The sequence below is a fragment of the Carassius auratus genome, unplaced genomic scaffold (assembly GCF_003368295.1).
Source record: "Carassius auratus strain Wakin unplaced genomic scaffold, ASM336829v1 scaf_tig00026882, whole genome shotgun sequence".
In the NCBI taxonomy this organism is placed as follows: Eukaryota; Metazoa; Chordata; class Actinopteri; order Cypriniformes; family Cyprinidae; genus Carassius; species Carassius auratus.
Window position 1 is genome coordinate 161,472 of NW_020525553.1, and position 14,653 is coordinate 176,124.

Below are 14,653 nucleotides of genomic sequence, written 5' to 3' on the forward strand. Positions count from 1 at the left end.
TGCTGATTTGCTGATTATCAATATTTAAAACATATATTTTTTTTTTTTTACATTTAATTTTCAGTATTCTTTGAAAAATATAAGGATCAAAAGATCAGCATTTATGTGAAATAAAAAGCTTTTGCAACATAATATACTATATAATTCAAAACCTTTGAGTCAATATATAATTTTTGTTTTTGGAAAAAAATTATAGAGATTAACACTTATATTTAGCAAGGACTCTTTTGTGGGTTCGGGTCTCAGGCTAGCAACACCACTGCTCCCCGGGCACTGCAGCATAAATGATGACCACTGCTCCGGGTGTGTGTTCACTGTGTGTGCACTTTTGATGGGTTAAATGCAGAGCACGAATTCTTAGTATGGGTCACCATCCTTGGCTGTATGTCACTTCACTTCACTTTGAATTGATCAAAAGTGATGATAAAGTAATAATTTTTCAAAGGATTTCTATTTCAAATTAAATGCTGTTCTTCTGAACTTTCTATTGATCAAAGAAACCTGAAAAAAAAAATCTACTCCGCTGGTTTCAACATTATCATAATGTGTTTTTTTTTTTAGAAACAAATCAGAATATCAGAATTATTTCTGAAGGATCGTGTGACTGGAGTAATGATACTAAAAATTCAGCTTTGAAATCTCAATAAAATTACATTTTGAAATATATCAAAATAGAAAACAGTTAATATAAATAGGTTAGTAAAAAATTTCACAATTTTCTGTTTTGCAAATAAATGCAGGCTTGGTGAACAGAAGAGACTTATTTAAAAAATATTAACAAGCTTACTGTTCAAAAACTTTTGACTGGTAGTGGATACTATAGGCAACTTTAATTTTTCTCAAATTTCTAGCTTTTAAATGGCTTAGAAATATATAACTGCTGGACAATAACAAATAATAATGATTTGTTTATATACTACAAACTATTTTTTTTATTTTTTATAATTTTATATAATTTTTTCAGAATAGTTTCTATTCTGTAATAAATGTTATGTCAATTGGTATGCATTGTTCATCCTTTATTTATCACCTGCTGGAGATTACTTGAAATACAATATATTGTTGCAATCATATGTTTAATGTCTTTGTGTTTGCAAAAGTTTCTGGGCTTTTTTTCTGTGTAAAAACTGTTTTCATACAGCGATAGCTGGACGCTTTTGCCCATATTAGGATCTTCCTGAAATGACTTTCCGGCTTCGAGTATGAATGAAACGCACACTACAGGAGTGTTTGCGCTCTGTGATGTCCATCTTGCTGTATTCTGGGTCCGAATTAAATATCAAATCATATATTTGATTCAGACTATCCTGTCTCTTTGAGTTTAAATCTATATTTATTCACACCAGCTCTTGAAAACCTCTATGAGAAAAACTTGACCGAAAAAGTGCGGGGGACGAATTTCCATGATATTAAAAGTGTGGGGGGGGGCACTTCCCCCGCGTAATCTACGCCCCTGGCCAAGAGTGTGCAAAGCAGTAATCAAAGCAAAAGGTGGCTACGTTGAAGAACCTAGAATATGACATATTTTCGATTTTTTTTGTTATGTTTATATAATTTCCACGTGTTAATTCATAGTTTTGATGCCTTCAGTGTGACTCTACAATTTTCATAGTCATGAAAATAATGAAAACCCTTTGAATGAGGAGGTGTGTCCAAACTTTTGGTCTGTAATGTGTATATATATATATATATATATATATATATATATATGTGTGTGTGTGTGTGTTCATACCAAGCTTGAGTAGCAAGATTGTGTTCCATTTTAACTATCTCTTCTATTTTGTATTTTTTGGGTAAGAATAAGAAGCACTTCTTCCGGTACTTGGTGTCTTCCATTCCAACTGTAATCTGCATCTGAAATAGCATTTATTTACACAGTTTATGTATCTCATAGGAGACATGGATTCATTTAAACTGCAGATACAGATGTATAAATAGGCCTAAGGTTTTGTTTTTTAACATAAAACGTTGAAAATTGATATAATAAATAATTGAAAACATGAAAAAAAAATGGTCAAAATGTGAAAACCGCCAGTAGGTGACAGCAAGTGAATGTTAATGAGTGAGTCATTGAGATTCAACCTATTCCATTCAAATGGCTGATTCATTCAGAAACAAAGAATTTAAATGTGTTAATGAGTGAATTACGGAATCATTTATTCAACCGATTGGTTCAAAAATCTGATTCATTCAAAAAGTAAACACTGTCCATTGCTAAGAGACCAAAACAGTGCTGTGTTCAGTTTAGAGCTGTATTTGTTAGCAAAATTGAGCAAAAACAAGCAATATTATGTCTAAAATGTAAGTAATCTATTGCTTTACTGAACTTGTATAAAATGATTAAAATTATATAGATATAAAAAGCATACAGAAGCATTTTTGCCATCTACAATTTAGAATGCCTGGAATTTTGAGTTTTAATAGACTTATACATCAATGTGCATGCTCTCTGTGTATGATTTGGTGATATGGCCTACTTGATAACGTCAGATTGCACATCATTCCAATAACACCATATTATCATGCTATATCGCACACCCCTGACTCAATTTGAGTTGGAAATTAAATAATTTGCGGTTGTGCATGGGGCACACCTGTTTGGACATGAGCAAAGGGGTTTTTTAGGAAGACTTGCAAATGCAAGACCACTGATTCATCAAACCTGCAGTCTGTGTTCTTCTGATTATTTTGTAGTAAATAAATATACTTAGGGGAAATGTATCTGAGTAAAAGTATACATTTTAATTAGGAAATGTAGTGGATTATAAGTAAAAGTTGGCTGAAATATAAAAACTCAAGTAAAGTACAGATACTCCTAAAGAATACTTAAGTACTGTAATGAAGTATTTTTACTTCGTTACATTACACCACTGGGATTAGGAGTCAAACTCTCCAACCATTAGACCACAACTTCCCACAACTTTTCTATGCTAATAAAGTACTGTAAGTAGCAGTTAGCAGTTGGTTTGCCAGTGTTTTGACAATATGATATTGATGGCTGTGAACCTGTTATTTATTATGTGATTTAATTTGTTTCGTGTGTGGTTTAGTAGCAAAGGACAGCAGTCAACAGTAAATATTGGTGGAGAAATTACACGGTGGGAAGCTCTTAAAGCACAGAAGGGATTGAAGAGTGATGTGGAACTGGCATCTTTTCTTCTCAACAGGTGGGAACACAATATACCACAGTTTTTTTTTTTTTTTTTTCAATTCATTACAATAAATTATAAAATAAATAAATCTACTTTGCCAAAATGTTAATGACTTTTTTCCTTAAAATAATAAACCGAAATATATAGTTTTGAAATGTAATGTGCTTTTTCAAGGAAATTGATCATGTGCAGTTATCCATATAACAATGAATATATGAAAATAAACATGTTTTAAGTTAATTCCAGCATCTTTCAATAAGATCATACATTTGATTATAGTTATCAGGTTCATGATTAATTCATATGCAACTGTACTAAATTATGTTGTTACAACCATGAGGATAGTGCCTCCACATAACTCTGCCCTTTCTAGTAACTGAGCCAATAGTATGGATTAAAAAATATCCACCTTTATTTTGCTACCAGGTTTCAGTTTGAGAAATCAGACTCAAACTACAAGAATTACAGCAACCGCAAGAATTTCAGAGAAAATCTCTTCTGGATTTTCAAGGCAAGTAAAAATTCATAAATGCTACAATTAATAATCAATTAACATACTAATAGGTTTTTGAGAAAAAAAAAAATACTTTTTAAATCTTTACTTAAAAGGATACTCCACCTCTAAATTGATTTTTTTTTTATTAATCACTTGACCCCATGTAATTCCAAAACTATAAAAGCTTTGTTCATCTTCAGAACACAATTTAATGTATTTCGGATGAAAACCTGGAGGCTTGTGACTGTCCCATAGACTGCCAAGTAAAATATACTGTCAGGGTCCATAAAAGTATAAAAAGCATTGTCAGAATAATCCATCTGCCAGTGGTTCAACTTTAACATTATGAAGTGACTAGAATACTTTTTGTACTCGAATGATACAAAAATAACAACTTTATTCAAAAATACCTCTCCTCTGTATCTCTCCACATCACCGTAGTGGTTTTGGAGAATATGAGTTGGATGCATGCAGCATATACTCTTCTGTGTCAGCTGCGCTGCACTGATGCACTGTTTTCTTTCAAATCAAAGCGCAAATACATGCAGAAAATGTATCATTGTGTTGCAGTTGACACAGAATAGTGTATGCAGTTTGATTTCCGCTCATATTCTCCAAAATTATGCTACGGTTACATGGAGAGACACAGAGGAGAGGAATTGTTGAATGAATTATTGAATGAAGTCGTTATTTTTGTTTTCTTTTGTTTGTTTTTCTTTTTCTTTTTTGGTCAATATTGTAATAACTATTATTTAACACTATTATGAGGGGGCCATATGACCAAAACTTTATATGATTTATTTAAAGAAAGCCATACAAATTAAATAAGTATTTTCTTAAAAAAAAAAAAAAAAAAAAAAAAAAAAGATTGCTATGACATCTACATTGTAGAATTTCAAACAAACAAACAAAAAGTCCTCAAATTTATTTAAAATTATTGAAAATAATTAAACTGTCAGTAATAAAAAAGCAAAGGACAAATACAATAGAATGAAAAATTACAAATGAAATTAACCTTGTTTTAATGTTTTTTTTATACAAGTCTCAATCAGTTTACAGCCTACAACATGAATAATCAAATGTAAAATAAACAGTAGTCTTTGCTATAAGAATTAAACTTTTTTTGTTTTTTAAGAACAAAAATCCTTCACTCAAGAGCAGTGTGTGATTTTGAATTTGTCTTTTGTTATCTGATTAATAAGAACACAGTCGGAGCAGGAAAATAGCCCACTGTCACTTTAAGAGCTGCACAGATCCAAATTACCATTACACATGTATTTTCATTCTCAAATCTTTGCATTCATTTCTCACATGACCGATTAAGGTATACATTGATGATCACTAAGCGCATCATTTGATAAATTTTGCATGCATTTGAGCATTTAGGCGTGCACCTTGAGCTAAAAGATGACTTTACATGTCTGCACCTATCTCTTCCTGAGGAACAGCGCAAGTTCTCTTTCTCTTTCAATAAATCAAGCATGTCCCATTTTGAAATTGTCATGTTACATGATTTTACTGATTTGCACAGGAAATTTGGCTTCTATGGAGGAAAGAAAGTGCAGTGCTGCAAAATGGGGTGCAATGGGGCGCAATAATCATTTTATCTCAATTATTGTATTTTCAAAATCGTTGGGGGCCAAACCGAAATTGAAACCATTTGTTTTCTATTAATTGCACAGCCCTAGTTCTAACAACCCCTCATTTTTTTTTAATCTCAACTTAGAAATAGTACTATTTATACTAAAATAGTAGTCATGTTTCAACTGTGACAAATTAATGGCCGTGAATACAAAGGCACATTAGCTGAGATACCAACAATTATGTTAATTATTGGATTTGATCCATATAATGTACTTGGTATCTCTGTTTGTGTGTTTGTATTCAGCACCACTTAACTTTGCTGTAGGTCTAGTCTGTCATTGCTAGTCAGTAATTTGAAGTGCACATAAATTGTTTATTTTAAACATGTTTTAAATGTATAGGTATAGGACTTATTTTTGCTTGCCTTGTTTTCAGGATCTTGAGAACAAAATAATTGTGTTTCTTAAAAATGAGCTGGAAAAGTTTAAGAAAATATTAAAAAGAGAGAACACACAGTACTTTGTGCAGGACTTTATAGAGGAGATGCGTGATATCAAAGAAGCAGCTCTTGATATGACACTCTTCTTCCTGAGAGATATGAAGCAAGCTGAGGCTGCAGATGCTCTACAAGGTAATAGGTTCATGGGCATAGCAATCTGTCACTGTCATTATAATATGTAACATGGTGCATCTTTTGATTAATATCTTTCTGTTTTTGTTCTTGTTTGTGTGTTAGATGAGCTGGTCCTCATTCATCAACGACCACTAAAATCAAACTTGAAAAAGAAGCACCAGTCTGTATCTGAAGGAATTGCTAAGATTGGTGACTCCAAGCTTCTGAATAATATCTACACAGATCTCTACATGACTCTGGGTGTTAGTAAACAAGTCAATACCCAACATGAAGTAGTACAAGTTCAGGCTGCTGATAGGCGACATCAGTCACAAGAGATTCCAGTTGAATGCAAAAATTTGTTTGAAGCACCTGAACAAGACAAGGAGATCAGAACTGTAATAACAAAAGGAGTTGCTGGAATTGGAAAGTCCATCTCTGTGCAAAAGTTTATTGTGGATTGGGCTGACGGAAATGAAAATAGGGATATTACTTTCATATTTCCTCTTGCATTTAGAGAGATGAACTTAAAGGAGAAAGAAACACAAAGCTTGACAAGTCTTTTAGCTCAGTTTTTTCCAGAAATAAAAGGACTGAACCTTGCAAGAAATGATAAATTTAAATTCCTGTTCATCCTTGATGGTTTGGATGAATGTCGTCTTCCTCTGAACTTTGAGGGTAATGAGACTTGCCGTGATGTATTGTTACCAGTATCTCTGGATGTTCTCCTCACAAACCTCATCAAGGGAAATCTGCTTCCTTCTGCACTCATCTGGATCACCACCAGACCAGCAGCTGCCATTAAAATTCCTCCCGAATGTGTTGACCGTGTGACAGAAGTACAAGGATTCAATGATGCGCAAAAGAAGGAGGAGTACTTCAGAAAAAGATTCACAGATGCGGATCTGGCAAATGAAATTATTGACAATGTTAAACAATCAAAGAGTCTTTTTATCATGTGCTACATCCCAGTCTTCTGCTGGATTACAGCCACTGTTCTCCAAAACATTTTAGAGGAGAAAAGAAATAATGATGTGAAAAACGATCAGGCTGTTAACGCCTCCAAAACACTGCAGGAATCAAATACTGAAGACACTCCCAAGACTCTGACACAAATGTACACACACTTTCTCCGCTTTCAGATCCTGCAGAGCCTTCGAAAATATGATGGAAAATATGCACCAGATGTTTCCTGGGATAAAGACGCCATGCTTTCACTGGGAAAATTGGCATTTCATCAGTTGCAAAGAAACAATCTGCTCTTTTATGACACAGACCTGGAATCCTGTGGTATTGATGCGTCTAAAGCATCAGTGTATTCAGGCATGTGTACCCAGATCTTTAAGGAGGAAAGAGGAATCATTCTTGGTACTACTTTCTGTTTTGTTCACTTGAGCATTCAAGAGTTTATTGCAGCCCTTTATGCACATCTGTTTCTAGACACCAACAAGGAAAGTGTGTTTTCTGAGTCTGCAGACCAGAAAAACAAAAATGAAACCATGATTGATTTGCTCAAGACTGCAGTGGACAAGGCTCTCGAGAGTGAAACTGGACACCTGGACCTTTTCCTTCGCTTTCTTCTTGGTCTGTCACTCCAGACCAATCGTCCTCTCTTACGAGGTCTGTTGACAGAGCAAGAGAGCAAAAATGAGAACTACGAGGAGATAGTTCAGTACATCAAGCATAAATTAGAAGATAATCTGTCTCCAGAGAGATCCATCAATCTATTCTACTGTCTGAATGAACTGAATGACCAAACTCTGGTCAAAGAAATTCAGACTCAACTTAGAGAAGGAAGTCTTTCATCTGCTGATCTTTCTCCTGCTCAGTGGTCTGCTGTGGCCTTTGTTTTGTTGACATCAGAGGAAGAGATGGAGAAGTTTGAGCTTCAGGAATTCAAGAAATCAGACGAGTGTCTCTTTAGGCTTTTGGAAGTTGTGAAAATCTCCAAAAGAGCTGTGTAAGTCATTTACATCAGGGTTCTTCAACATGGCTCCCGAAGGCCCAGTGCCCTGCAAAGTCATTTTTTTTTACCCAACATGCTTTATCCTGTTATTTTCAAGTGATCCTAAAGAGCTTGTTTAGCTGGTTCAGGTGTGTTAATTAGGGTTGAAGCTAAACTCTGTAGGACAGTGAGCCTCCAGGACCCAGGATGAGGACCCGTGATTTAAATGCTAAAAAGCTATTGAAAAGAAAAATGCATTTAAAACCCTAATTATCCATTATTAATCATATACCAGGTATAAGTATAGGAATTTTATTTATCCATATTAATTTACAAAATTGTAATGGCTGAATATAACTATTATTGATTAATTAATTTAAAGCAGCATCATTAAAAATGTAGTCCTGCAAATAATAGTGACATACAGCATGTTATCACTGTTGTAGAACATTTAGCTTTTAAGTTTTTTTTTAGCTTTTTACAATGTCCCACTATTTTAGTGTTAATTCAAAAATGCTTGTTTGTTTTTATTCAGCAGAAAGAGATTAGTTGTATTGTCAGTGTAGCCCACCATGCTCGAATAAATTTATTGCTAAACTAAAATTATTATTATTTTTTAAATAATTGTATCTAGCAAATCTGTTGTTTTTATTAAATTTTACTTTGTCTTCAAAATAATTTTTGTAGGTTAAATGATTGCAACTTAACAGACAAAAGCTGTTCAAGTCTTGCTAAAGCTCTTGAATCGGATAACAGTTTGGAAGAGCTGAATATGAACAATAATAATCTGCAGGATTCAGGAGTAAAGCTACTCTGCAGTGGACTGAAGAGTGTAAAGTGTAAATTGGAGATAGTGAGGTAAGTTGTGTTATAGAGGACAAAAGGTGTGATTTATATCCTTTACAAAAATAAATAATGGGTTTCTATACCATCAGTTAATAATAGAAGTTGTTCTGGTTAATAATTAGTTTCTTTATACTATATAATAATATATATATTTATTTATTTATTTACTAGTTGTTGATCTATCTGCTCTGCTTTTTCTATACGTACTGTAGAAAACACATGATTTATTACATATTTAAAAAAAATATGGAAAGGTTCAAATGAAAAGTTATGAGTAGCCAGCTAGCTAAATGTTAGCCAATCATGAGATATGCAAGAGAAAAACAATTAAACTGTAAGAGAGGCCAGATAGCAAGAGCTGTGCAATAAACCTAACTGTCTTGGCCTTGAGGAACTAGCAACTGTCCTTACTAGCTTGAATGCCTCCTAGGCTGGTGAAGCTGGTTTGAATCAAATACTCTAACTTTTTTCAGGCTCAGCCAGTGTGCGATAACAGAAAAAGGCTGTTTAGACCTGGCTTCAATTCTCCGTTCAGACTCCAGCAATCTGAAGGATCTTGACCTGAGCTATAATAATCTGCATGATTCAGGAGTGAAGCTGTTCGCTGATGGACTGAAAGAGAATTGTAAACTAGAGATACTCAAGTGAGTTGACATATAAATGTTTAATTTAACCCTTGTGCTCTCCTTATTTGGGCGTCAGACTCAAGTCAAGTCTGCTTTATTTTCAGTTCTTCCATATGTACAGTACATACATACAGAGAATTGAAATTGCGTTACTCTCAGACCCATGGTGCATACAGATAACACTAACAGTAAAGCCTAAAAATCTAGATAAAATATAAAATACAACTACAAAATAAGGGCATGTAAAAAAAATTATAAAAATAAAGTTAACCCTTTGACGCGTACAATCACACCAGTGTGATCAGTCTTGGCTGGTCCCTGAAGCGCACGATCACACCGGTGTGATTAGAACTTTCAGTGCGTCATGTCATCAACTGCTGAATTTAAATCCGCTTTCACGCTTTGGCTGACGCAGAGCCAGATCAGACACGCTGAGCGCTTGTCATATTATAACAAATATCTTTTTCCAGTTTACAGCTGACTTACTTTTATGTGTTTTTGGGAGGAGAGGATGTATTTGAGTGTTGTAGTAGTTGGATGTAATCCAGTTTATTGTCCAAAGAACGTACGTTAGCCGGTACAATGGTGGGGATAGTTGGCTTGTGTGGGTTAGCTGTTAGCCTAGCCCGGATACCTCCGTGCTTACCTCTCTTCTACTTCTCCTCACGCCGTTTGTGGCACCTCTGCTGTGGGCGGGATGCAGTAGTGACATAGATATATACACTAAATGTCGCCTTGGGGTTTTAAGCATGTCAAAACAGCCGCCATCTTGGAACAGGGGTCTTTTTATAGGAAGTAGCTAGGTAATGCTGTGATCTCCGCCTGTACTTCAAATTCATGGACAATGCCGGACGTTTGTGCTGCTTATCGATGTACAAACAAAATAAATCTAAAAACCTTATTTAATGTGCCAAAAGAATTGCGGGACAGGAATGAAATTTGTGATTTGCTTCCACCTGCAAATTGCTTTGTGTGTCATATTTAACAAACCAATACAATTAAAATGTTTTAATTAACATGTATAGTCACACCATTGTAGCAATTTTGTATGCAGTAGGCCAAGGTAAGTAGTGATAGTTCATTCAAAGTGGAATAATGTGACTAATAAACTTAGTAGCACTATGCATTGTGTTTTGAAAAACTAGATTATCTTAATATCAAAACCTTACATTTTCTTTAGACTCAGTAAATACATGTCAGACCGTTGGAACGATCCAAAAAAAAAAAAAAAAAATCGTCATGATGATTTATTGTGATTTTATTTCCATTAGACCTTTGCCTACATTGACACTGAAGCATTTTTGACTGAAGACCATGAGCATTAATATTTTTTTACTTGGTTATTTTTACAACCAATTGTGTGTGTGTGTGTGTGTGTGTGTTCACATACCAAGTGCCATAAAAGTCACCAAGTTTCATACCATTCTGTGAAGCTACGATTTTTTAAAAATTAAAAAATTTAAATTCTCCAGTCAGAAATGATCGAAGACCACACAAGGGTTTTAATAATCTAACTGTACTTTGTCCAACATTTGTTTGTATCAATATTCATTCAATGATCCATTTTGATTGAAATCTCTTCTGTAGACTCTCTAACTGCAGTATCACTGAAGAAGGTTATGAAGCTCTGGCTTCAGCTCTGAGATCAAAAACTTCACACCTGAAAGAGCTGGATCTCACAGGAAACGATCCTGGACAATCAGGAGTGAAGCAGTTCCTTGAAATACCACAGAAACCAGAGTGTAAACTAACAATAAGGTGATGTGATGAAATGATTAAAAATGAATGATATTCAAGTAAATTACTTTTTGAAAGTACTCTGTACTGTTCAAGATTAGCAATTTCACACTTTTTAAATTATAGTTTAATCCTACTTCAAGCTTAGTTGAGAATTTGGATCAATTTCATTTTTGCAGGTTTTTGAGTCCTGAAGCAGAGGAAGTCTGTCAGAAACTGTCTGATGTTCTAGGTAAAAACCTGTTACTCCTAAGTGAGCTGAATCTCAATGAATGTCAGCTGGGATACTCAGGATTGAAGAAACTTGTTCCTGTACTGAAGGATAAACACTGTAAACTGAACAAAGTGATGTAAGTTGTATCATTATAACGACAATTCCAAGTGCCTCTAAATCTGTGTTTTATTTGTCATGTGGAAAGAGTACTGAATAAATGATGCTTTTGTACTGGCATCATCATTATCATCAGTATATGTAATTAAAGTGACGGTGTAAGTAGTATCTAACACATCTTTATTTAGATAATACTGAAAATTTTATCTTTACACAGTCTGAATGACAACCGTATAACAGAAGAAGATTGTCATGCTTTAGCTGAGGCTTTAAATTTTAATCCTTCAAATCTGAAAGAGCTGGATCTTAGTCGGAGTATTCTCAAAGACTCAGGAATGAAGATCATTTCATCTCTGTTTGGAAATGTAGAGTGCAGACTGGAAAAGCTGAAGTAAGTAAATCTAGATGTGTAATACAAAGGCACAATATTGAATTAAAAAGTGTATACATTTAATCAAATCTTATATTAATGTATAAAAGCAGTAGAGACTTCAGGCCTTTGGCCTCCTCATTAATGTGCTTGCCTCCCATGCTGTACATCCAGGTTCGAGTCCTGGTCAGGGTGGGGCAGTTAAAACTGGGTATAATGCATTGCTGAGATTAAGATATTATCACTTTGTTAAATTTGTTTTCACTTTGTTTCTACAGGTTTAATCACATCTGTATTACTGAAAAGGGTTGTGATTCTCTGGTGTCAGCTTTTTATTCAAACCCTTCAAACCTCAGAGAGCTGGATCTGAGTGAAACTAAAATAGAAGACTCTGGAGTAACACAGATCTCCACTCTACTGGGAAATTCACAGTGTACACTGCAGATACTCAGGTTGAAATGTATTTAATGTAAACATGAATCAAATAAAGTTGAAGATTAAATCTGCCCTTTAAAAACTTCAAAAGTTGCTAAACACTACTTGGCAGATACTGTAGCAGTGAAAGCATTGCTGCACAATATGCACATAAATGTCATACCACTATTGATAAACATGATAATCATTTTGAGGTTCTGGACATTATAAAGGTCCTAATAGTATAAAGCTGATAATTAAATATGTTTTTTTATTAAATTAGTAATTGATTACAGTTTTATTATTTAGACTTTCAGACTGCAGTATCACTGAAGAAGGTTATAAAGCTCTGGCTTCAGCTCTGAGATCAAACCCTTTACACCTGATAGAGCTGGATCTGACAGGAAATGATCCTGGACAATCAGGAGTGAAGGAGCTCGATGATTTACTACAGGATCCAAACTATTCACTGAAGACACTGAGGTGAGATGTGATGTAATAATAAAATAAAAAATAATATTTAAATATTATTTAACTCATACTGTCTGTTAAATAAAAAAAATACACTTTTTTCCCCCATCTGAATAGGATTCTGTCATTCATTTTCATCAATGTTAATTCATCTTCTCTTCTGCAGATTTTTGGGTCCTGCTGCAGATGAAGCTTGTCAATATGTGAAAAGAGTTGTGGGTAAAAACCCTTTACTCCTGGGAGAACTAAATCTGAGAGGAAGTAAACTAGAAGACTCAAATGTGAAGAAGCTTGCTGCTCTACTGGAGGATAAACACTGTAAATTCAGCAGACTGATGTGAGTTTAGTTTTTTTTTTTTTATATGTGACCCTTCACGGAAACCAGTTACACAATTCGGCAGCACAACTTTCGAGCAAAATGAGAAATAAGTGTTTTTTTTCTAAATTGGTGATTTTCTTTTTTTTGCAGAATCTGTTAGTTGAGATCACAAAGAAGCCTCTCCGTGTTTGAGATAGCAGTATTGGTATATTTAAAAGCGTACATTTTGAGGTTGAAATCAGCTTGTTTGTCGGAGATTCTAGCACGCAGTAGGGGCGTTTCATTGTCTGTGTATTTCCATACTGGATAAGCCGGCTTTTGCTTCTTTTGTTATTGCCCCCACCCTCCGAGGGAAGCGTGGCTACTTAATATGCAGCGCTCTTGCCGGCTCTAGCTGATATCAAAATTCAATGAAGATGTACGCCGCAAAGATGATCGCAGACGAGCTGAACCATGGCCGTTACACCGAAAATGTTTTGAAGTACTTCTTCGACAATCCGGATGCTTATGAACAAGCGCTCACTGATTCTGAAGACGATCTGAGCGACGATGAAAGCGGCATAATAAGACTGTATAATATCCCTAATCTACAACTGAGCGAAGATGACGACGAGGACGAATGTATTGGACTGGCGTCAGACGAGTTGGACCATAAGATATCAGAGGCTATACCGATAGTAACATTTGATGGGGATAAAGACAGAGAAATGGGGAAAATCCGTAACATTTAGAGGCAAACAGACGGACAGTGCAAACTTTGGAGACGGTTACATCCACAAAGAAGACCCCGACAAAGAGAAAGTGTGAAATGAAATCAATTCACCAAGTTTTATGTAGAAAACTAGCAAATAACAAATAAAATTAGCATCAATATGTACTTTTTGTTTACATAAACATTAAAATAATAACATAAAAAATGATGGCCACATTTTAAAGATTAAAGATTTTTTTATAAAAAGATAAAACTCACATATTTCAGCCTCTAAATCATTTTTATAAAAGTCAAAAAAGATAAATTACTGACATTTACAATGCACATGCTCCTTTATTATTAATAGAATGCGGTCCAATTTTTCCCGTTGTGTCTGTCGTTGCTATGCAACCAAGCAGCTTTACAGGGGGTATGGCTTATTTAAATGAGATGTAAATGAGCGCTATTGTCACTCGAAGCAGTGAGAACTGCACAATCTTTAAAGGCTATTTTCTGCTTTTTGAGCTTTTTTGAGTGCCTACCTTCAAATTCTCCAAATATTATCAGATTTCCATGTGTTACACATCGTTGGAAAGCTTGGAGACTACACTTTCAGAATCTGTGAATGCAAATCAAAATGCCCCAGAACCGACTTGTGCCCCTACTTTCCGTGATTGGTCACATATATGATTATATACTCTGCAAAGCATCTAATCATTTTTAGAGTCTAATCAAATAATATTATTGCTGTTCTTTAAAGTTTTTGAAGGCTATTAGATGAACCATCATATACATTTATATTTCTATTATTTTAGTTGTTGTAGCTAAAACAAACTAAATAATGTTTTCTGTCTTTGTTTTCTTTCTCTGCAGGCTGAATAATAACAGCATTACTGAAGAAGGTTGTGCTGCTCTGACTTCAGCATTTAATTTAAATCCTTCAAACCTGATAGAGCTGGATCTGAGTGGAAATATACTAGACAACTTTGGAGTAATAAAGATTTGTCCTATGTTAACAAATACACAATGCAAATTGGAGAAACTCAAGTATGTATTTC

General features: G+C 34.5%; 1 protein-coding gene across 1 annotated transcript in view; it reads left to right on the plus strand.

Moving 5' to 3' along the window:
• LOC113078858 (protein NLRC5-like) overlaps positions 1-14,653 on the plus strand; it is a 65,453-nt gene that overhangs the window by 35,428 nt on the left and 15,372 nt on the right. Inside the window, 8 exon segments of the mRNA XM_026251166.1 lie at positions 3,051-3,167; positions 3,579-3,663; positions 5,668-5,863; positions 5,969-7,805; positions 8,478-8,648; positions 12,424-12,597; positions 12,752-12,922; positions 14,469-14,642. Of these exon segments, the coding sequence (XP_026106951.1) occupies positions 3,051-3,167; positions 3,579-3,663; positions 5,668-5,863; positions 5,969-7,805; positions 8,478-8,648; positions 12,424-12,597; positions 12,752-12,922; positions 14,469-14,642 (2,925 nt within the window).